Source organism: Dioszegia hungarica, assembly GCF_025882075.1.
Source record: "Dioszegia hungarica strain PDD-24b-2 chromosome Unknown MKK02contig_24, whole genome shotgun sequence".
In the NCBI taxonomy this organism is placed as follows: Eukaryota; Fungi; Basidiomycota; class Tremellomycetes; order Tremellales; family Bulleribasidiaceae; genus Dioszegia; species Dioszegia hungarica.
The window spans coordinates 243,517-264,803 of record NW_026515778.1 but is presented as its reverse complement, the minus strand read 5'-3'; the positions used below and the strand labels follow the sequence as shown (position 1 = coordinate 264,803).

The 21,287-nt window shown below is 56.2% G+C and overlaps 6 protein-coding genes across 6 annotated transcripts; 1 reads left to right on the top strand and 5 right to left on the bottom strand.

Moving 5' to 3' along the window:
• Positions 1 to 580: 580 nt before the first annotated feature.
• MKK02DRAFT_40389 (uncharacterized protein) lies at positions 581 to 4,576 on the bottom strand (the record flags this gene model as incomplete). Its single annotated transcript, XM_053091082.1, has 25 exons — positions 581 to 625; positions 681 to 704; positions 781 to 1,160; positions 1,221 to 1,431; positions 1,487 to 1,589; positions 1,640 to 1,695; positions 1,762 to 1,953; positions 2,018 to 2,086; positions 2,141 to 2,156; positions 2,204 to 2,319; positions 2,392 to 2,398; positions 2,450 to 2,531; positions 2,588 to 2,650; positions 2,742 to 2,801; positions 2,871 to 3,116; positions 3,168 to 3,211; positions 3,269 to 3,362; positions 3,413 to 3,467; positions 3,515 to 3,546; positions 3,596 to 3,824; positions 3,873 to 3,911; positions 3,965 to 4,066; positions 4,123 to 4,164; positions 4,215 to 4,258; positions 4,309 to 4,576. The coding sequence occupies 25 exons, from the start codon at positions 4,574 to 4,576 to the stop codon at positions 581 to 583; spliced, it is 2,619 nt and encodes an 872-aa protein (XP_052942785.1).
• A 476-nt stretch (positions 4,577 to 5,052) lies between these two features.
• On the top strand, positions 5,053 to 7,554 carry MKK02DRAFT_40388 (CDC45 family; the record flags this gene model as incomplete). Its single annotated transcript, XM_053091081.1, has 7 exons — positions 5,053 to 5,196; positions 5,249 to 5,377; positions 5,436 to 5,687; positions 5,734 to 6,407; positions 6,466 to 6,930; positions 6,984 to 7,334; positions 7,413 to 7,554. 7 exons carry the CDS (start codon positions 5,053 to 5,055, stop codon positions 7,552 to 7,554), a joined length of 2,157 nt encoding a protein of 718 aa, XP_052942784.1.
• A 394-nt stretch (positions 7,555 to 7,948) lies between these two features.
• MKK02DRAFT_29992 (uncharacterized protein) lies at positions 7,949 to 9,085 on the bottom strand (the record flags this gene model as incomplete). The annotated part of the gene is made up of 6 exons (XM_053087955.1): positions 7,949 to 8,091; positions 8,150 to 8,292; positions 8,351 to 8,523; positions 8,583 to 8,707; positions 8,773 to 8,962; positions 9,002 to 9,085. The coding sequence occupies 6 exons, from the start codon at positions 9,083 to 9,085 to the stop codon at positions 7,949 to 7,951; spliced, it is 858 nt and encodes a 285-aa protein (XP_052942783.1).
• An 899-nt stretch (positions 9,086 to 9,984) lies between these two features.
• Positions 9,985 to 12,163, bottom strand: MKK02DRAFT_40386 (putative nuclear segregation protein Bfr1; the record flags this gene model as incomplete). The annotated part of the gene is made up of 7 exons (XM_053091080.1): positions 9,985 to 10,071; positions 10,127 to 10,197; positions 10,256 to 10,445; positions 10,512 to 11,171; positions 11,233 to 11,545; positions 11,628 to 11,869; positions 11,936 to 12,163. The coding sequence occupies 7 exons, from the start codon at positions 12,161 to 12,163 to the stop codon at positions 9,985 to 9,987; spliced, it is 1,791 nt and encodes a 596-aa protein (XP_052942782.1).
• Positions 12,164 to 13,389: 1,226 nt separating this feature from the next.
• Positions 13,390 to 18,640, bottom strand: MKK02DRAFT_40384 (uncharacterized protein; the record flags this gene model as incomplete). The annotated part of the gene is made up of 19 exons (XM_053091079.1): positions 13,390 to 13,496; positions 13,541 to 13,857; positions 13,905 to 14,384; positions 14,452 to 14,557; positions 14,614 to 14,712; positions 14,764 to 14,874; positions 14,919 to 15,043; positions 15,087 to 15,291; positions 15,339 to 15,415; positions 15,464 to 15,646; positions 15,700 to 15,855; positions 15,904 to 16,087; positions 16,131 to 16,345; positions 16,392 to 16,447; positions 16,496 to 16,612; positions 16,696 to 17,147; positions 17,194 to 17,365; positions 17,412 to 17,553; positions 17,604 to 18,640. The coding sequence occupies 19 exons, from the start codon at positions 18,638 to 18,640 to the stop codon at positions 13,390 to 13,392; spliced, it is 4,341 nt and encodes a 1,446-aa protein (XP_052942781.1).
• Positions 18,641 to 20,162: 1,522 nt separating this feature from the next.
• Positions 20,163 to 21,160, bottom strand: MKK02DRAFT_40383 (uncharacterized protein; the record flags this gene model as incomplete). Its single annotated transcript, XM_053091078.1, has 2 exons — positions 20,163 to 20,219; positions 20,552 to 21,160. The coding sequence occupies 2 exons, from the start codon at positions 21,158 to 21,160 to the stop codon at positions 20,163 to 20,165; spliced, it is 666 nt and encodes a 221-aa protein (XP_052942780.1).
• Between the last annotated feature and the right edge of the window lie 127 nt (positions 21,161 to 21,287).

The following is a 21,287-nucleotide window of genomic DNA, read 5'->3' as shown; positions in this document are numbered from 1 at the left end:
CCAGCGCAAACGCACGCCACCCTCTCTCGCACACTTCGCAATACCACTTTTCCACATAAACACGAAATCCCACGTCCCTCGGTCTCTGGCCTCACACTCGGACTCGGTCTGTGCATAGATCTCGCACTACCCTGGACCTCGATTTGTACATTATCTCCCCCTCTCCCCTCTCGCATATTAGCGCTTATATAGCTAGGTCTTGTTCATTCTGTTTTGTACGATTAACTTTCTGGGCTTTTTCTCTTCTTCTGCATACGATACGATACGGTACATACATACATTAGCTGTTTCTTTAATTTGGGTCGAATACGTCGTACGTATACGAGGCGGGTTGGGTAGGTAGCGCTGCGGAGCTTGGTCGAGTCGGAGCTAGCTAGCGAGCTATACTATGCAAATCCTGTCCTTGACCATGTTGTCAGTTCTGCATGAGAGACGGTACAGAGGTGGATATTGTACATGCGTGTCTATAGATGTTTCTACCATACTTTGCTGCTCTATTCGGACAGTTCCCTTTGCGATCCACCTCGTGCCCATTAGATAACCCTATCTCAGAGACCTTGTCCGTAGCAATGATAGCTCTCTATACGTAGAGCGCAAGTGTAATTCTGTTCACTGCGAGCCAATCCTGAACTCATCAGCTTGGCACTCGAAACCGGTCTGAAAGGCTACTCTGTACTCACTCCTTCCGTCATATACTTGAGGTCCTACTCTATCAGCTCTCGTCCCCTCTGTCTTCCAGCGCGCCGCCCAGAGATCTCAAAACAAAAGCAAAAGACTCACCGCCAAAAACTCCATCGGCATATCCACCAAATGCCCCCGAATCTTGCCCAATTCCTCCTTAACCTCCCGGAGGCTCATATCTGGATTAGCCACATGGCCCGTCGCAATCCCCGCCGCCGGTTTAAGGTACGCCGCATAGTCCTCCCAGTTCCGAATGGCGTCATTGGGGACGGGACGGAATATCCGCTCAAAGGCCCTCCGGTTGGTTTTACCGGTGGTAAACCACAGATGCTCGAATTCGGGCGAGAGGATATCTTGGACGGCGAGGTCTTCGGGGGAAGACCAGTCGTACGTGTTGAGAAGGGGGACGGGGTGCATGTTGTCGTTGGGCTGGGTTTGGCCGTCGAAGGCGGGTTGGGAGGGGAGGAGGCCGATGTGTTCTGGTAGGGTCAGCTTTTAGGCCTTTTCGTCTTGACGACATGGGATACCGGCGAGCTGACCTCGCATGAGAGTCCTCCGCCATGAAGTCGCCAACCTGCTCGCCATGTACTTCTTCCCATCCATGACAGACTCCACCATATCCGAGTCCTCCATCAGAATCGCAATCTCGGAATCATGGTCTCCGTTCTGAGATCGGTCATTCAGATTAGCACTGCCGCAGATGACTCGGCGGTCGTCTACAATCATGATCTTGGAGTGGATGTAGCAGAGCTGAGGTGTCAGCTATAGGCTCCATACTCGAGTCGGAGAGGTTAGGTCAGCTTACCTCGGATACGATACAGTCCAGCTCTTCCTGCTCCGTCCCGTCCCAATGCTCATCTATCGGCTTCTTGCCCGTCTGAAGCGCGTGCTGGCAGATATTGTCGGATCTGGAGATCAGCGACGTAATCCCCTTCACCGCTCGGTGCACCAGACTCACACTTTCGGATCGACATTGCCCCCACCAGCCTGGAAACGCTTGATCAATTCTTCTGCCTAGATTCCATCAGCTATCGTTCTCTATACCTTTCGCTCTTAATTTGAACGTGGGAAGAGACCCACCTCCTCCAGCGTAGCAGGCAACGGAACAGCCTTCTCCACAGTATCCTTCTTCCCAATCTGATCCGCGCCCGTAGCGGAATCATGCGGCTGTTCAATATTGACGACTTCGTGATCACCACCTCCTTTTACATCGTCCGCGCCGACGTAGACTTTTGCGAGGGCGACTTGGGCTTGATGGAAGGATACGCCGGACTAAGGGGTCAGCTGTGTTGCTCTCGACTCAACCATAGACGGGCAACGAGCTCCGAAAGCTGACCTTCTTCTCCATCTCCTTGATGAGTGTCTTGGGGTTATTGATCCTGTCGTAGCTCCGCAAGTTCCAGAACTGCCATGTCAGCTTGAGCGGCGCAGAACCAGAATCGCCATCGCGTAAACTGACGGTAATGTAGTCGTTCCTGACGGATCAGCTGAATATCCCATGCATGGACGCTGGCGGACCCACGGATTGAAGCCAGCTTTCCGCACCATCTCAAAGATACTCTCCCCACCACGATTGATAGACCTGTACTGAGCCTCCATGATCGCCTTGAGACCAGACTGGCCTCGAATATCTCCAGGCTATACCGTCAGCTTTCGTGAACTCCTGTCTCTCGGCAAGTCGTGACTGCGTGAGCATGCGAGAAAGCTCACGAAGGCACTGAATGGGGTTAGCTGATGGCCTCAACAGTGAGACAAGAGGGCAGCTTACGGGACTGCTGGGATCAAGACGAAGATCTTGAAGTTCCGACCCTGCTGTGCGGCGGAGATGATCCGTTGGGCCAAAGCCAGACCTGTGTCTGTCAGCTTTGAAAGGATTGAGGAACCAGGACCTGATCGACCAGCTCACCAATCATATTCTGAACCGGCTGACCGGGTGAAGTGGTCGTGATGCTATACCCAGTCAGCTCATCTGCGGTACAAGAGCTACCTCCAGACGAAGCTCACACTATGAACGTCAGCTTTGGGTTCATCTGGTTAACGTCGCAGGCCTGCCAACTCACAAAATTGATTCTCAATGTAGATACAATGATTAGCCTCCCGAATCATGCCAATATACGCCTCTACCTCATCAGCTCCTCGTTCACCCATCGTTCACCTAACATCCCATAAACGTCAAGAAGCCAGCTCACGTTGTATACTATCCTCCTTCAAAATCCCATGACTCCAATCCGCTGCACTCCTCAATACCTGCACCCTACACGTCCCGCCCGGAACCTCCTCGCTCGCGCGCGGCTGTTCAGACGGCGGCCAGTGATACGGGTGCGTCAGGGCCCGTCCCTTTTCTTTCCATTCGGCGAGGTGCGGGTGGTTGAGCCGGAACTCATTGTCACGGGCGACCTTGTCGGCGGTGTGTTCGGAACGGACATCTTCCCATGCTATCTTGTCAGCTGGACTCCAGGGCGGACTCAGAGAGTTGGGAAGCTGACGTGAGGGTAGAGCAAGCCATTCCATTCGGTGGTCGTGCTTGTACCTGAATCGTCAGCTGGACATCGCATCAGGTGGGATGGGACAGAGACAGCTGACGCACTTGATCTTTTTGACAAAGTTCCAGCGCTCGCAGAAGTGCTGTACTAGGTCGACGACGCTAGGTCCAACGATGGTGAGCGAAGTATCGTGCCAAGCTGTTATGTCAGCTTCTCAGGTCGAGAGCTATATCTTGCTGTCAGCTCACGCATCCGGGACGTAGTCTGGATAGCCAGCGCATTTGATGTGTACTTCTCGACAGTCTGCATGGTCAGCTGTGCTCTCCGTCGATACGGCACGGGCAGCTGACCTGGAAGTCCATCACCCTGGAGTTGTTATAATCTACTCATCAGCTTGTATTTGCCGCAACGTACTTGCCCGGAAAGCTCACCTTGACCCGGGAACAAGCTCTTGTAGAATTCGGTAGGATGCACATCCGCTAACGGATGGTCCCTCGTGTCCCATCTTCCATAACACGCGTCCAGACCGCCCATCGCCGCTAGCTTGTTGTCGACAATACAGACCTTCTCGTGGTGTGAGAAGTAGTAGACGAGCTCTCCGCCTGAATGGTCTGGGTGGCGCATACAAGCGATGTTGTCGTGCAGGTCTTCGAGGGCGTGCTAGTCTGTCAGCTGGGACCATGCCTCGATTTGGACAATTTAGCGGACCTTGGTGTGGCTTGATGAGAGAGCCATAGAGGCTGTCACCTGCATGATCAGCTGCTGCCGCCGAGAACACGATCATAGGCCTCTGAGCTGACCTCCTTGTACACCATGATGTATATCCGGACACCTTGCTCTGCCTTCTTTTTGAGCAGTCGGTCAAGACGCCATTCCGGGAAGAGCGCAGCGGGTCTGCGCAGCTGAAAATGTAAGCTATAGAACTGGTGAAACGCTTCACACATGTTCCTCAGCTCACCTGCAGCTCGGGTGAGAGCCACCAGTCGAGAATCATGATGCTCTATCCTGTCAGTTCCCTTTGTTTTCGTCGAATGAAGCAGTTGGTCCCACCTCTTCCGCTTGGTCAATGACCTCCGACAAGGCCCAGAAGTAATCTGACATATCAGCTCTCTGCACACTGAATACTGCGCGTGGGTGAACTGACCATGCCCGTCCACATGCCACTTGACGCAATTCCCCTCCCTCTCGCCCGAGAAACTCCTAAACCTGTGTCCATCCCTTATCGCCTCCATCTTGGCATCCACCTCCTTTTCCCATTCCTCATCATGCCGATGATTTGGGTTGATTGTCGTCGATACCGCTACGCCGAGACGTGACAGGCCCGAGGATAGCTTGTCGACCTTGGAGCGGAGGTGGGAGAGGGGGTGGGAGGAGACTTTGGGAGCCTTGGAGTCTGCTTGGGGCATCGACATGGTGGATTTGAGCCTTTTTGGATGGATCTCTAGGCCTTCGAGGAGCCGTTATGTCTGTCTCTTTATGTCGAGAGGACAAGGTACAAGGTGATATAGATACAGTCTATTCATAGCGGAGAGCTGTGGACCGAGTTGGGCCCGAGCCGTTTTGCGGAATGTGGACTGCGAGGCGGACATCGCCGACAGCTATGACGTATTAAGGGGGCTTAGTTACGTAAACAGACCGATTGTTATTGACCGCGACGCGTCGCGCGACAAAAGGAAAACCTAAAGGAAGAGAGCTCTCAACTGCTCTCTACTCAGCTCACCGACAACGAGCTCATACCCATCACCTCTCAGGCTACGCCCAGGTCAATCATCGCTCGCTCATTACTATCTCCTCGACAGGTATCTTGTCCCTCAAGCAAGCTTCGCCCTTCCCTCTAGTTCTCCCAAAATCCCTAACCGACCCCGACGCGTCCACCACATACTTCCCTATGCCGCTCATCAACCCCCCCGGACCCGATCTTGGACCCTCAGCATTGAGCTATGTGGATGCGTACAACTCGATCGTCTCGCGTGTGCGGAGATCAGGCGGGTCTGGGTCGGGTGGCGTGGTGATCTTTTGCGGTGCGGATGTGGTGAGTGACGTGCCTCACATCTTTTCTGCGAGCGCACAGCTGACTCGGGTAGGATGGCCTGATGGCTGCACGTATCCTGGTGGCTCTGTTCAAGCAGGACGACATCTCGTATAGGCTTTTACCTATAGGAAGCTACTCCGAGCTCGAGGTCAAGCGGGACCAAGCTTTCGAGAATGACGAAGTGAGCTATCCGGGCTTGTCACATCTCCGTGACGAGAGAAGCAAAGCTGATCTACTAGATACATACCCTCATCCTCCTCTCCCTCGGCTCTCTCCTTCCTCTCTCGCAATACTTTACACTCCCCCGAAAGTGCCATCTGCATATCATCGACGCGCATCGACCATGGAATTTGTCCAATCTGTACGGCCTGGACCTGGACATGGATGACGAGGATGATGAGGAGACTGGCGGCGGTGGAAGGTTCTGGGTGTGGGGAGATGGGGAGGAAGCGAGTCTGGATAAGGTCAAGAAGAGTTGGGAGGCTTTGGAGGTGAGCTCAGCGGTCCTCGAAAATGTCGAATGAGCTGATCCATCAGTACGAGCCATCAGACAGCGGGTCAGATACGGAGGACGACGAAGAAGAAGAAGAAGAGGAAGACGATGAGGAGGAGGAAGACCCAGAAGGAGACAACAGCGACGCCGAGGGCGACTCCAACGCCCCCGGTCCCAGCCGCAAACGCCCACGTACCAACTCGGCCCGACCCCCCAAAGCCAAAAAGCGCAAACCCATCGACCCCGACGCGCCAGGACGCAGACTCACGCGCGCCGCCCGAGACGCACACCACGACCGTATTCAACGGTACTACGAAGCCGGGACGTCGTGGGGCATGTCGGTCGCCCAGTGTGTCTACCTCCTCGCTACCGTGCTCGAGCGCGCGGACAACGACCTCCTCTGGTTCGCCATCCTCGGTACGACCCACCAGTACATCTCCAACCGGATCGCCATGTCCCAGTATGAGCGGTATCACGAGTTATTCCTCGATGAGGTCGTACGTCTGAACCACGAGGTTACGCCGGTGGGCGTGGGCATTGGACGGACGCCTAATCCCGATGATCGGAGTATACAGCGGAGCGAGGAGATGCGGTTCACACTCTTCAGGCATTGGACGCTGTATGAGGCGATGCTGCATTCGAGCTATGTCGCGGGGAGGTTGGGGATATGGAAGGATAGGGGTAAGAAGAAGCTCCAGGGTTTACTGGCCAAGATGGGGTATGTCCTCTTCCCCCTTCTCCCATCTTCTTCTTCTGGTCCCGAGGCTAATCCCCAGTTTCTCCCTACAACAATGCACCCAAGCCTACCCCCACATGGACACACACCTAAAACGCATCCTGCCCGAAAAGCTAGAAGCCGTCGCCCCAGACTACGGCCTCGTCGACCTGCAATACCCCTCCTTCTCGCGCTCATTCGGATTTGCCCTATCCAGCCTGTCTGCAGCGGACGCCGTCGAGGGTTTCTCGGCCTTACTGGAAGTTGCAAAGGGGCAGCGGATGGAGATTGAGCGTGAAGGGGGACGAAACGGCGGCGAGTGGTTTGGCGGCACGAGAGCGTGGAATATCGGTGGACGGGAAGCAGCGGGGGAGGATAAGGAAAATGTCAACCCGAATGGCGGTGCCGGTGCCGGTGCGGGAGGGGCAGGAGCGGATGGGAGGGGCAAGGAGACGCAAGATGGAGCGAAGAAGGAGCAGAATTGGCAAGTGACCAATTTCTGGATTGCTTGGGATGCGTGCGAAGAGTAAGTTTCCCCTGCTTCTTCTTTTTCCCTTGAAGCACTCGACTGACCCCTAGCGTCGCACTCATGCGCAACTCCCTCCTTCTCGCCAAATCCCTCCACTCGGCCATCATCCGGCAAGGTTCCTCCATCCTCGACAAGTCCTCCATCCGCGCCCTCCGCACATTCCGCTTCTGCGCCCTCAAAGAAGGTCCGGACCTCCGCCTCTTTTCGCATCCCGCGACCCTCTCGCGCTTGGCTCTTTGGTTAATGGACGCGGCGCGGGATAGGTGGGCTGCCAAAGCCGACAAGAATAAGAAGGGGGAGAAGGACTTGCCGTTTGTCGTAGCTGCGCTGGATGAGGAGAGGGGGACGTGGTTAGTTGTGGGTATCACGGGTGGGATGGAGTTTGGGAATGTTAGGAAGAAGTGAGTCAACAGTTGTCAAAGCTGGAGGCGGCGCATACGTCGGACTGAGACAGGGATGACTATGCTGACAAAGTGTAGCAAGTTTGGTCTGGCGTTCCAGCAGGCGGCAGAGGAGAGTGGCGCAGGAGCAAAACACGACATGTTTGAGACGTCGGTCGTAGAGGTGGCGAAGGATGATCTTACGGCGTTTGTCGAGTGCTTGCACTTGCGATCAATATGACCACGGGGGGGAGAGGTTGCTGGTGCGAGCCTAGAGGCGGGATCTTGGGTGTTGGGTTGAGGGATGACAATCTCATATGTAGCGTAGTTAGGCAGTGTATTTGGGTATCGTCTTTGATGGATGCACCTAGTGGTGGGGTCACACTAGCCAAGGCATGACTGAGTACGCGTATGGGTTCGATCCTTTGGACTATGCTGTATGGGCTGTCGGACTGATGTACAAGCACAAGTACATGACGATCGACAACATGATGCTACAACCTAGAAAAGATACATCGGACCCAGACCAGCTGATGTCCGCATCACACCGTCCCGCCCACCGCGTCGCGCCTCCATGCGCCTCCTTATTATCTCGCCCTCTCCGACATGCACCTATCTAGCCTGGATTCTGGCGATCACGTTCGAGGAGCTGCTTGAGCTCGCTGTTGCTCGACAAGAAGCCTCAAGCGCCGGGGCGACCTGTTGAGCGAGACCGGATCACTGGGCGGGGCCGTCCCGTTGGGCTGAGGCGCCTCGTTATCGTGGGGACTGGTCGGACCTGCTCGTCAGCGCTCAGCGCTTACAGCTTATCCTTTGGACGCAAAGTTTCTGCTCACCTCGTGCAAAGGACCTTATAGGCGGGCTCGTGCCGGAGGAGTGATAGTTATAGAGAAGAACAGGTGCTAGACATGTCCTATCGTCGAATGTTTCCTCGTCGATAGTCTCGACCGGTTGGCTACGGCCACAGAACCAGGCGATGCTGAGACGTTAGCGCGAAGCTCGTGTGGGAACAGAGTATACGCCTAAGAAGGACTCACGAAAGAGTAAAGGAGGATAGCGGAAGCAAGACGTTGGTGGCGATGACGACCGTCCAGTCGAGCGGGGTGTAATTGCCCGAGGGAGAGGGAGGCAGTAGCGCATAAGTCAAAGCGACTCTGTCGATATATATCAGATGAGGTCCGGTGAGGTGGTGAAGGACGTACTGGGCAACCTAGGGTGGTCAGCTACCATCCACAGTGAGGTGGCGAATCCGATAAAAGACAGACTTACATCAAGAAAAGCGATGCAGAAGAACAGAACCGCGAAGAGTTTTGCGCGAGCTACAAAGTCTCTCTGAATGGGGCCCTTGGCTGCGTACAGGATCAAGGCCATGATCAAGACAAGAAAGAGGGTGACTGTAACAATGAGCTCATGTCTCTGACATATTGCCCATGCAGTTGGACGTTCAACGTGCACTTACGGAGGACGATACACGTCTGCACCAGCTGGAGACTAGGCCAGCTCGCCCTGAGCGGCGCGGTAGACTCAGAACCTGCTGGAGCGGCTACCTTGTTCCTGTTGATCGGGTAGAAGAGGTAGACCACGGTGGCGATGGTCGTGAGAATCTGGATGAGTGAGCTGTGAATAGCAGGCCGATGGCCCAGGAGCAGCTAGTGACAAAGCAGACCCAGCAAGACAAAAGGACTTACCGGCGCCGTGACCTTCAGAATCTTGTGATGAAATCCCCGCTCCGGCAGTGGATCGTAGAAGAGCTTGTTGTCGACGAGTGGCATTGTGTGCTAGGGTAAGAGCCGTAGAGACGTTGTGGTCGCAGACCTGTAAGATTGATGGCTGAATAATGAGTGGTGGCAAGGATCCGTAAGTGGGTCGACCTCGGCGCGATTGGGGATGGGTGATGGGGATCGCCACCCCTTGGGCTGATTGAGGGCCTACATTATATGCTCAGTGGCCCAGGACGACGGTTTGCACCTCGACATCGTTGCTCCGCGCATCCAGAGCCCCATTCACGCGTCACGTTCCAGGGATCGTCGGTGATGTCATCGAAACGCGTCGGCGCGTCGTTCAGATGCTGGCAACAGCTCTTAAGTTGAGCGAGACCCTGATGCGCGAAACGCAAACGAGTCGCGACTCGTGAGTAGACCGTCAGGACTGTGCTGTGCTGTGAGAGACGTTGGCGGGAGCTGGAGGGATTTTGGCAAATTGACAATTCACATGCCCCGGAAATTGAAATCACATTCCTCCGCTCGGCCGAAGCCATCCGAAACATCGACGATCAGTTGATCGATGTCGGAAGGCTCGCCGCTTTACCGGGACTGGTCAATAGGGCAATTGCCAAAGTCGCTGCATGAGTCCGACAAGAAGATGTCTAGTCCATTGATCACTGATGACCTCAACACAAGGATCAAGCGTCCTCCTCCGACTCCTTGATCTCCTCGAGTGCCGAGTCGAGGTGCTCGATCTCCTCTGCCGGCGATGCGTCTGATGGGAGCGCATCATTTCGAACGATCATGCATCTACATCAGCAAGCATCTCTTGAATCAGCGCAGATACCGATAGTCAGCCAGACAGCCAGCGAGTCAGCCAAAAGTCAAAAGAGCTGCATGCGTCCAACAAGATGTCAAGTCCATGACCTCCTTTTTTGGCTCGAACACAATGGATTGACTGAACAGGATCAAGCTTCCTCCCCCGACTCCTTGATCTCCTCGAGCGCCGAGTCGACGTGCTTGATCTCGTCTGTAGGCGCAGCATCTGATGGAAGCTATCTCATCAGCTTTTCCCTCTCCAAATCCTTGAAGGGCAGACTTAGGGCTTACAACATGGTCGCCCGCACCTGCTTGCGGCAGCTTCAAGTTGGGGTCGACAACACTAGCGCTCCCAGCCACGGCTATGTCGTCAGCTCAGTCTCGCAGCCCGGCCAGGAGTACAGCAAGATATAAACTCACTGTGGGCGGGCTCCTTTGCGCCGCCAGCCTCCTCCTTCGGGACCGGCGCGTCCTCCACCGCATCCGCCTTGGCCTCGGCATCCTCAGTAGCGGGCTCATTGTCCTCCTCTTCAGCGTCGGCATCACCAGTAACGAGCTGGTTCTTCTTTTGCATCTTGGCGACGAGCTGCTCGACGCGGTCCATCTCGGTCTGAGACGTCAGCTCAGTCCGTCAAGATATACAGATGATGATATTAGGCCAGCATCAGAAGCTCACCTTGGTCTTGGTAGACGAATTGGCCTCGTACCACGCCCGCTTGGTCTCGAGATCATCAATCGTCCTCTGGACATCCGACTTTCCAGTCGGGGGCGGGATACCCAGCGCCAACAAGGCCGACAACAGGCTCATCGGGAGGTTGACAGCCCCGCTTCCGCCGGGCGTGGCCGCACCGCCCTCCGTGGGCGTCGCCGTCCCACTCGCCGCCGCGCCCTTGCCTCCAGCAGCCTGCTTTCCCTTCCCCTTCCCCTTTTTGCCCATACCCCCAAAGAAGCCGCCCATCTCCTCATCGTCCTTCTTCTTGAGCGTCATCCCCTTGAAATCATCCTCAACCTTCCTCCGCTCGAGCTCCTTGACACCTTCCACCTGGACAGGCGCCTTGGCAGCGTTCGTAGACGGTACCTCCCCGTTCCCGTATTTACCCTGGAACCATCCCGTGAGGATCTTGCAGTCCTCAATCTCGGCCCCAAAGGCCGGCTGCTTGGCTTCTTCGCGCAAGCGCACAATCTCTTCTTCCCGGCGCTCAGCGTCCTCCTTGGCCTTGTCGGCCTTGAAGCGGTCCTGGCGGGCTTGACGGTCCGCTTGGACTTTGGCATAGTACGTGTCGTTCTCTTCGCGGTATTTCGAGGCCGATTCGCGCTTCTTGCCGAATACCTCGTCCTACTTATTAGCCCTTTCCCCTCTGCGTATTCCCCACCTCAGCGCAACAGAGACGACTTACAAGCTGAGCACTCAACGCATTCCGCTCATCAAACAACTTGTTCCTCTCTTCATACGCCTTGTTCCCCTCATCCCGCAACCCATCCATCTCTTTCTTGAGCACGTCGAACCGGTCGCTCACTTTCCGCGCCTCGGGATCGTCCAGCTTGGCCCGCACCTCATCGATCTTGGCCTTGTCGGCCGCGATGGCGTCGTCGACAGATCCGGTCGATTCGAGCTGTTTGCGCATACGCTTGAGGTTGGACACTTCCTGAAGGGCCTTCTTTTCGTCTACGAGCTTCATGGTGCCGCTTTCGATTTGCTTGTTGAGCGAGCTAAAGCGATTAGCACTGACCCTTCCCCCTCCTTCCATCTCCCCTACCCCCTATTTGCTCCGCCAAAGTGAAGAAGACTCACTCCAGACGGTCATCCACCTCATCCACATTCTTGAAAGCCACCTTCCCCCGACTCGCCTGCGCCTCCTTAATCTTGCGCTGCAACCCCTCTTGCAGCCGCTTGACCTCATCGAGCAGCTTTCCTCGGTCGCCCTTGTACTTGCTCTGCTCGGTCCGGAGCGCGTCCATCTCGGCTTTGAGCTGAGACCGGCGGTCGTCACCTTTGGGAGCTTGGCCGAGGTTGATCCGTGCTCGGATAGCGTCCTGCCCATGGTATTAGCAAGTCGCTCCGCTGTGCCTCGGCGATGCAGATGGTGGGGGTGGACATACGAGCTTAGTCTTGATCTCGGCAATCTCCTTGGTATACCCCTTCTGCTCCGAATCATATGCAGCCTTATCGGGCTTCGAGAGGGTCGTGCGTTTCTCCCCTGCCTCGCCAGCTGCTGCTGGGGCGGCAGCTCCAGTCTTGGCGGGAGCGGCAGCAGCAGCAGCGTCGGGCTTGCTGCTGCCGTTCGCCTTGGCCGCTGATGGCTTGAGAGAGGATGTTGGGGGTGGCATGATGGGTGGGTGGAGCTGAAAGAGATGGATAGATGGACTTTATAGGCCTGGGGCCTGGGCGTGGAATGTTGTAGCTCGCTGCAGCGGCTCGTAAAGGAGGCTTCGTAATTGGACCTCCCACTTACGCTCGGGCCTGGAAGTGGCGCCAGCGGGTGGCGACCTACCTGCCTGTTGCCAGTCTAGCGTGCTAGTCTGGACAGCTTTCCTACCCTCAAGCAGGCTACCTGCCTCTGCTTACACGAGTGCCTACGTCCATCTGATACTATCTTAAGAGAGGAAAGTATCACCGGCGTCAGGGCTCGGAATTCCTGAGGCTGACGCAGGTGTCCTCTTTGCACGAGCGACTTCAAGCATTCCAGCGTATCTGGCACAGGTCATGATCATTGGGCGCTGGAAGCAGTGCATTCAGTCTGCGGCATCCTCAAATCGGATGACTTTCAGCCCTGTCACATAGGTCAAAACAGGACGAACAGGGCGATTTGGCTCCTACGTCGCGCTTGAGATAAAGCAAGGACGTACGAGCCCTCTTGTCGCCATGAGCGCATTCAACTGGGTGGTGATCTCTTTCACGCTCTGTACAGCGACCACCTCATGCTCCTCCCAGTCCTCATGACTCCCTTCAACGGTAGCAAGCACTCCATGCCTAGCTCCTCCGCCCTTGACGAACGCGACCATATCAGCACCCGACATCTTGCCAAGCCATATGGAGCCGTTCGTCGGCGTTCTCTTCTTTGTCTGCCCGATCGCGTCGATGAGCATCGTCCTGACATGATTAGTGGCGGCGCTGGTCAGGTATGTCATATCTGGGCTGGACGAGGGTACCAGACCCGCCGAGACGGAGGGGCCGAATGTGAAGACGCCATAGACGCTACAGGTTCTCCCATCGCTGGAGGGGAGCAAGACGACGTCAAAGGTGTGTCGGGTCGACATCGTGATCGTGGGGTCACGGCTCAGATGAGATAGCGATCACGATAATTGTATTGAGCGACAGAGCTCACCCGGCGGAGCGTATATGGGCTGTTCTGTCAAGCACGCTATAGCTATCCCAGAACGAAAATACCAGTGACGCAATTGCGATATCCTTTGTCTCGTCGAAGGCGATAAGGTGAGCACGTGTGAGCACGACATAGCCACGCACGCGACCATTAACGAGCGCACATCTCCTTTGATGGAAACTGTCAGCGATTCTGACCACATACCAGCCTTTCATCATGCTAGTCACCTGGCTAAGTTTCGAAGGTCATCGCCGTCTCCTTGATAAGCACCTTGGCTTGCCGCATTCCCGGCCAAGAGATCTGCACATCGCTCAGCGCAGATGTCGAGTCCAAGGGGACTACATCGTCAGCTCGGACCCATCTGATCGTCGCCTAGACTCACCGTTGTCCGCCCTGGCAAACTCTATCCGCTTGAATGGCTCCCCAGCCTTCACCGCGCCCTGCCTCGGCGGTCCACCAACATTGAAGAACCCGCTCAAGCTACTCCCAATCTTCCAGACCGTCAATCCGCCTTCTTCCAGACTGACGGTGATGAGCCGCCTTCCATCCGGACTGAAGTTGACGGCGGAGACGGGATGTTTGTGCGGTTCGAGGATGTAGAGTCGGGAAGCGGTCTTGAGGTCATACATGATCAGTGCGCCTTCGTGCGTACCGACCGCCAGCTTCTGGGTGGAGCTGTGGAAGTCGACGGTAGAGAAGCTGTATTGTCAGCTCATCTCGCAAGGCATGCAGGAAAGAAAACTCACGCCAAAACGAGCTCATTCAGAATGACCGTCGCAGTCTGCTGCACATCCTCCCTCATCTTCCCCACATTTGGGTCCAGGCTCTTCACTACCGCCTCCACCACTTTCGGCAAGCTGTTCTCGAGCACCTGTGGCCGCTTCCGCGCCATGTACACGCACAGCTTCATGATGCTCTTTCGCCCCTCGACCGACTTAGCGTCCAGGATATCCATCGATAAGGTGCTCATGAAGAGAGCGGGATTGCTCGACGCAACGTGCAGGACCGCCAGTCGAGCTTGAGCGGATATCTGGCTGCCTTGTGAGGTCGAGGTACTGGGATTGGAGGTGGAGAGGAGGAAGAGACGGCGGAGCATCTCGGCGGGATCGACAAAGGCTTGCCAGGTCGTGAAACCTTTCGAAGCGAGTTCGATGGCGAGAGAGAGGTGAGAGGGGATAGTGGAATTAAGGTAGATGGTGATGCTCTCGGCGATGGCTTTGAGTGCACTAGGCAGATCAGCTTCGACCCGTCAAGGCACAGAAGAGAGTGCAGTCTAGGTAGGAAAAGGCTTACGCGGGAGTCATGGACTGATACTTGTGCAGTGCCATACCGCCCAGCATCGTCAAAGCCAGGTCCGCAGCCTTGAGATGCTGATCCGCAGAAGGCAAGAAGCTCGGCACTATGTTGTCAGCTCGTGATGGGTCGACCATCGCGCACATACAAATAGTGACTCACATTCAGGTAGGTGCGCATCCACCACAGCCTCAAAGTCCGCTTCGGCCATCCCATCCATTTGCGAGCCGAAGAGCATACGCGCGGCCTGATGAATATCGGCTGCTTCTTCAGCTTTATCGCACAAACGGGGCCAGCAAATGAAGAGCATACCGATATAATCGAGGTAGAACGCAGCGAAGAAGGGCAGACCAGCCGGGATCGATCCCTCCGGCAGGGACGCGGTAAAGTAAGCAATTAGCTGGGCCGCCGACCGCTCATGATCTAGACGTCAGCACAGCCTTGCGACCAGCTGATGATAGACATACCGAGAGAGTCAAGGAACGGACGCAATAGCGTGACGATAGCAAGCTGGAGCTTCCCAGTTGATTCTGCCGAGATTCGCCACACCTCCGCCTTGTCTGCGTCCGGGATCGAGTACGATCCTGTCGGGCTTTCCAATCAGCACAGTATGGCGATGTAGACACGTGACTGACCTAGTGATACCAAACGCTACACGATCCGAGGGCGGGTTGATACCCAGTCCCTCTTGACATATCCGGTCCATCTCCGCATCAACACCGAAAGGTATGAGAATCGAGAGTATCGTGCGGAGCGTTGCGAGCGGACTAGTGGACATCGTATTCCGGGAAGATTGCAGTGTGGTACAGAGCGCTCGGACATCGACCTCGAGTAGCCGTCCTGCTTCGTCAGCTTTACTCGCTGTGTACATGGCGATGACAGCCCACCTAGATCAGACTCGACAGGCAGAGTGGTCTTCGCCGCAGAGAGGCCATCCCGAGCGGTACTGAGAGCGTCCAAGTCGCTGAGGTATCAGCATCATTGTACAGCTGCAAAATTGGCCTGTACTCACACCATCGCCCACTCGCCAGAGTTCAGCATGTCCTCGGCGGCGTCCAAACCAGTCGACCGCCGGAACTCTTGCGTCTCATAGTTCCACACCCGAGCTTTGCCATTCGCGTACGCCAGCATGACATCCTTCCCGCCAATGTAGACCCGGCGAAGCGGTACTCGAGAAGCTGGAATGAGGAAAAGCCTTCTTTGTCAGCTCCAACATACCTACTCGAGACTAGCGTCAGTGGAACTTACTGCTCCATCTCCGCTAGGGATATCAGGCCGACTGTGCCCGCCTGCGAGGTACACATTACGCAGCCGCCCAAGCTCCCATACTTAGGATCGGCCAGGAGCGTGATGGTATGTACAGGGAAAGCGAACAGCGTCCAGCTTCCTTGCAGCTCGAAAGTCCTGCTGGATCAGCTCATTGCCGTGACCCACGAGCGCAGACTAGCTCACTCTGCGTCCCATATTCGGATCGCGCCATCCTCATCACCCGCGACAAGGTAAGGCGGGTCACTTTGGATTAGCTTCAGGCACGTGATGCGCGAGTCAAGGCGATCGGCCGAGAGCGAGTCGGTACCGGCCGTAGATTTGCCGTCGAGAACGTGCAATAAACGTCGCTTCGTGACATTGCCAGCAGCTGATGCATTAGATAAGGCCATTTGAGGAGCGAGCGCGCTCACGATCAGCGACGAAGCAGGAATCCAGATTGTGCGGCGTGATGGCTGAGATCGCTGATGTCGATGGCTGTTGGAAGCTGTGGACCCTCTGCTTGTCGACTGAGCCGTCTCGGCCCAAGATGAGCAGATCCGCACCCTCGGCGTCGGCGCAGAGCAGGGCTCCTGAGCCAGCAGAGCACACGATCCTTTTGCTGTCCAGTTGATGAGCCTGTTCCCAGCTAGGCCGTCAGCTTCGTGCGGCAATGTCTGCCAAAGCCCGCTTACTTGGAAGATTGGGGAGAGCTATCACGCTCGGAACACCGGTATAGTAATGTGGTAGTCTAGACTATCAGCATCTATCCCCTGTTTGACATCGAGGTGGTACCGACCTCGTTACGGAGCATGAGAACGTCCTCCGCAAGAAGCGCAGCTTGTACAATTGGGCCAGTCTTGGGGTTGTCGATATGTTGGTCGATCCGGATAGTTTGACCATCATAGAGAAATGTCTAGGCGAGTCAGCTCATTCTTGCCCATGCAAGGCGCTCGCAAAACTTTAACTTGCATCAATGCCGCTTGCCCCCAAGCCCACTCCAAGACCGCTGGTAAGGACGTCCACCTTGCTCCAGCCAGACCCGCCAGCAACTTCAAGCTCTCTCCCTTCTCCGATACCCCACCCGACAGCGAGATCCGGCGTACTCAGTTTCTCCTCCTTTCCGACCCGTCTCTGCGCCAAGAACTTTGCCAGCGACCGCTCTTCCGTCTTCGATTCTGTGGGATGGACCGAAGGCTGATCGGCAGCGTCCCGAAGCTGGACAGTCGATTTGACCTTGCGTAGCTGTTGTGCATCTCCAGGAGGAAGGAGTGATCCCGGTGCAGGTGTTGACGGTCGACTGGAAGTGCCGGGGGTGGCAGCTGAGACGGAGCGAGGTTGGGGGTTCCGCAGCTGGGCAGATGAAGTCAAAGGCGCGGAAGCAAGAGCTGCGGGCGAGGTGATGGGATAAGAGGTGATCGCGGTAGGTGTTGAGCGAAGGATGAAGGAGCCTGGACTTATCAGCTCGGACGTGTCTCATCTTGAGGTGGGGCTTACCGGCAGCATTACTGGTCGCTCCGATATCGCCCAGCCCAGGCAGGTCCAGGCGAGACACTACCTCCAGTATACCTGTCCTACTAGGACGAAGCGTGACGACATGGGTGACCTCCCCATTCGGACTCGGCAGACCGCACGGCCACGGCAGTCCATGGATCAGAATGAGTGACTCCTGATCTACGTCAGCTACGCCCCGCGCCATGAGTCGACCAGCTCACATTGTCGTGCTGCAGGATATTGATGCCCTGCCAGTGCCAGAAAGGCGGCAAGCGAAACTTCTGCTTTGTTGAAACTTCTGGCGCTTCGACATCGATCGCGTCGGTCACTTCGAGGGTTACGAGTGAGATGACATCTAGCAGTCTGATTATCGATCAGCTGCCTGATCGACTTGAGAAATCAAAGGCACGTACCCAATATCCCTCAGTACCAGTAGTACGCCCAGATCCTCGTCCACTTTGAGCTGTACCACCTTCCCTCGGGCGGTTTCCCGCAGTACGATGCGCGTCACTCTTCCGGTCCGCCTCGTCCCATCCTCAGGACCGCTAGACAGTCTCGGTGTTCGCAGAGGAGTCCTCCTCGCCTCTTGTATGATCTTCTCGTCCTCAGCCTCCCGCTTGTCCTCCTCCACCTCCCGAATCATCTCCCGCTCAACCTCGACTTCAGCCACCCTTTCCATCAACTCGTTCCGGTCCTTCTCTTCCGTATTCTCGTCGGCGCCCATCCACCCCATCAACCTTGTCGAAATTGTCCGTCCCGACTCGGCCGACTTCGCAGATTTCGGCGAAACCGCCCCCGAGTGCTCTGCGATATCCTCCTTGCTGTGTACCCCTGGTAGACCTCTTCGTCCCAATCCAGCTATTCCCAGACCCAGCCGCCCATCATCTTGCGTCACACCTGATGCCTTTTGCTCGCGAAGATGACCCAGCAGATCCGTCCGGTCCGAAAGGGACGTCCGGTGATCATGGCCGGCGTGAGGGTCCGCGAGAGCGGTGGTGGTCGAGACGGAAGCGATTGGGCTTGCGATGGGAGGAGGTGAGAGGGCCGAGGAACGTCGACGTGACGAAGACGAGAGAATAGATGAAGCCGATGAAGTAGCTCGGTGGCGGCCCGCAAAGGATGACGAGCGCGGTACGACCGGACGGGAGAGTCGACTCGCGGTGGGTGTCCGACTGCCTCCGGAAGGAGCCCTCGTCGGCGGGATGACGATTTGCGGAACAGAATCTGTGCCAATATCTGGCGATACAGGGCCACCTGACGCAGCCGCCCCAGATAGCGAGGTGATCCAGATGGTGTTGTCGGCACAAGCGAAGGCTACTCGGCGAGACGATCCGGCGGTCGAGGTAGACGGCTCGCGAGAGTGCCAGGAAGCGGTATGGGTGGGCTGAATTGAAAGCGAGCCATCCTCGGTCTCTGCCGCCCCGTAAAGTACAGGTATCGAAAGTCTCATTGGGAAAAGACAGCTAGAGTAATGAGGCCTGAGGCAAAGCACTTAGCAGCCAGGTCAGCAGCTCAGCTTGCGCCGGCGCTGATGACCAGCTGCTATTGCACGCACGTGGCCAAAGATCCGTGCGTCTGAAACAGCCTGAAACCTCGAGCGGAACGCGAAGGAGCACAGAGGGCGACATGTTCTGCCGGGTGCAGCCTGTGTCCGGCATGCAGGACACGCTGCATAACGCTCTTAAACATCAGTGTCCGGCATGCAGGACACGCTGCATAACGCTCTTCAACATCAGCCTCCGCGTCAAGATAATATAGCAATGCGCTAAGACCTTCGTTCATTGTATCCCCAGTTGTTACTTGCATCGCCTTCACAAACAGCCGACGACACCGGTTAAGACCGACGATGCCAGAGCTCTGGGATTCCAAGGACGAGTAACGTTGTAGGCCCAGATCTCACCGTCGTCATAGCAAACGAGACCATACTCCCCATCGGCAGTGTATTAGATCGAGGTCCTCCTTTCTTGATCCTGGGCTGCCTTGGCCACCGAATCGAGCGACGGCTCCGCACTAGTGGCGGTCGCGAAGATCCTCCGCTCGGGCTCGGTTGTGTGAGGCTGGAGACAAGACCACCTTCCGCATTGAGCTGTGGACCCGTCATCAGCCAGTATGACTGGAGCCGTGAAGATCAGGAAAGCCATTGACTGCTTGACAGGATCTGATACGGTGTTCCAGTTCCAGATGCGAAGTAGCCTTCTGCCGGCATCCTGGACGGGGCCTCCGGAGCGCTCGCACCACGAGAAATCGCTGGTCAAGCCCACGTAGACATCGAGACCGGTCTCCGCGTCGTGCTTGAGAGTGAGGTGACCGAGGCTGGTCAAAGGCCCTGACTCACTTGCAGACTCATGCTCGTCGGGGATTTGTGCGGGAGGGGGCATCACGACTGTCTGTAAGATGGGAAAGTGTCGATCTGTGTTGTTGCTGGGGGTTGAGCTGATGAAACGAAGGTTTCAGAGTGGACAAGGGCGAAGTACGGAGGATGGGAGAGTGCTGAAGCCACCATAGTGGCGAGACCCCAAAAATATGCGCTCGTAGGCGTGCTCGATGTTAGCAAAAGCAACCCGTGAAAGAAGACCGAGCGCTGTCGTGTTTCACTTCATAGCATCCTTTCTGCCTCAAGGGATCGGGTGAGCTCGGCGTGCAGGACGAGGGGCAATGTGGTGAGAACATACAGAGGATGGCCACAGCAGTAAGCAACATCCCCGAGATGGCTGACTCTTGGGGCCTCAGTAGCGGGAGGTTGTCAATAGACTTCACGAGGTGACGGCGTCATTAACATGTGCGGTCGATACACCCGCTCCGGCGAACATCAATCTCGGAGAATCAGCTGAAGGTGGCCGAGTTCGGCTGAGGGTATGCGCGGCGTGAGGCGCGCCGAGGGTGTGCTCGCGGTCGAGCGAAGAGGGCTGCCGATCCCGAGTTGTACTGCGCAAGACAGTGCTTGCATACAGAGCATCGGTCCGTGCATACACCTATTGGTGCTTGGCTTCCAGCGCTGCGGCCTGTTCCTCTGCTGTGAACATCCGTGGCTGGGGATCAGCTGACTCCTCTTCAGCGGGACGGAGCTAGTGCTCAGACCGCTATGTGGATAATTCACTGGTATGCCGGGAGAATGGAGGTACTTACCACTTCGTGCCGTCAGGGAACATTGGCGCTGATATTATGAGCTCAGTCCTCTATTTGACGACGGGCGGTCAGATATGGCAGGGTCCGAGTTTAGCTCAAGACCGGTCGTGCTAGTCTGTACTGCCAGTCTATCTACTCGAGCCCGGTAACGTGCATCCGCTATGCTTGTTGCACCTATGTAGCTGTGAACGTGCGGTCCGTTCAGCGGCACATGCGAAAACACAGAAACTCATACCACGCCATGTGGATGTATCTGGGAGGATGACTCGCCGCCATTTGGGACCCATCCCATCCCCTCCAGCCAGAGCCCCATCCCATAGCCTTGGGCCATCAGCTTGCTGGCAGCCCGGGACGCAATCGGTGACATGCTCTGCGGTCGAGCAGCATTGTATACGTTGAGCGACCCATCGGGTTCGCAGACAAAGCACGGTGCTGACCCGGCATCGAAAGATGAGGTGCCATGGCTCTCCGAGTAGCCGACACCTCTCGTATCCAGCCCTTCGGTCACTGGCCGGATGCGTATCTGGGAGCCTTGTTCGAACAGAGTCGCCCATTCGCCGCCGTGCAACATGGAGCCGTCAGACGCCAGGAAAGGAGCTCGAGTGACTCTGACCCATCCTGGACGCTGGCCAGAGATCAGCCCTTCACTCCAGATCAGGAGTCGGGTCGCCCCTAGGTCTCCCTCCTCTGTGGCCCCTTCGCCAGTGCGACACCATGCGAAATCGTCGGTCGTCCCAACGTACCGGCCACTTTTCTCGTCAGCCTTCAATATTCCCCGGATGAAGTGTGGTATCGACGTTCGGTCAGTCCAGGCGCTGGCAGCGGCCATGGGGTTCGTAGACATTATAGGTCGAGTGAGCGCTGATCGTGGATGACCTCAATGCGGAAGAACAGGGATCCTTGTGAGTGCTGGGGTGTGAGCGAGTATGAAGTACGAAAGAGCGAGTAGGCAGAGCAGCAAATCAGCAATT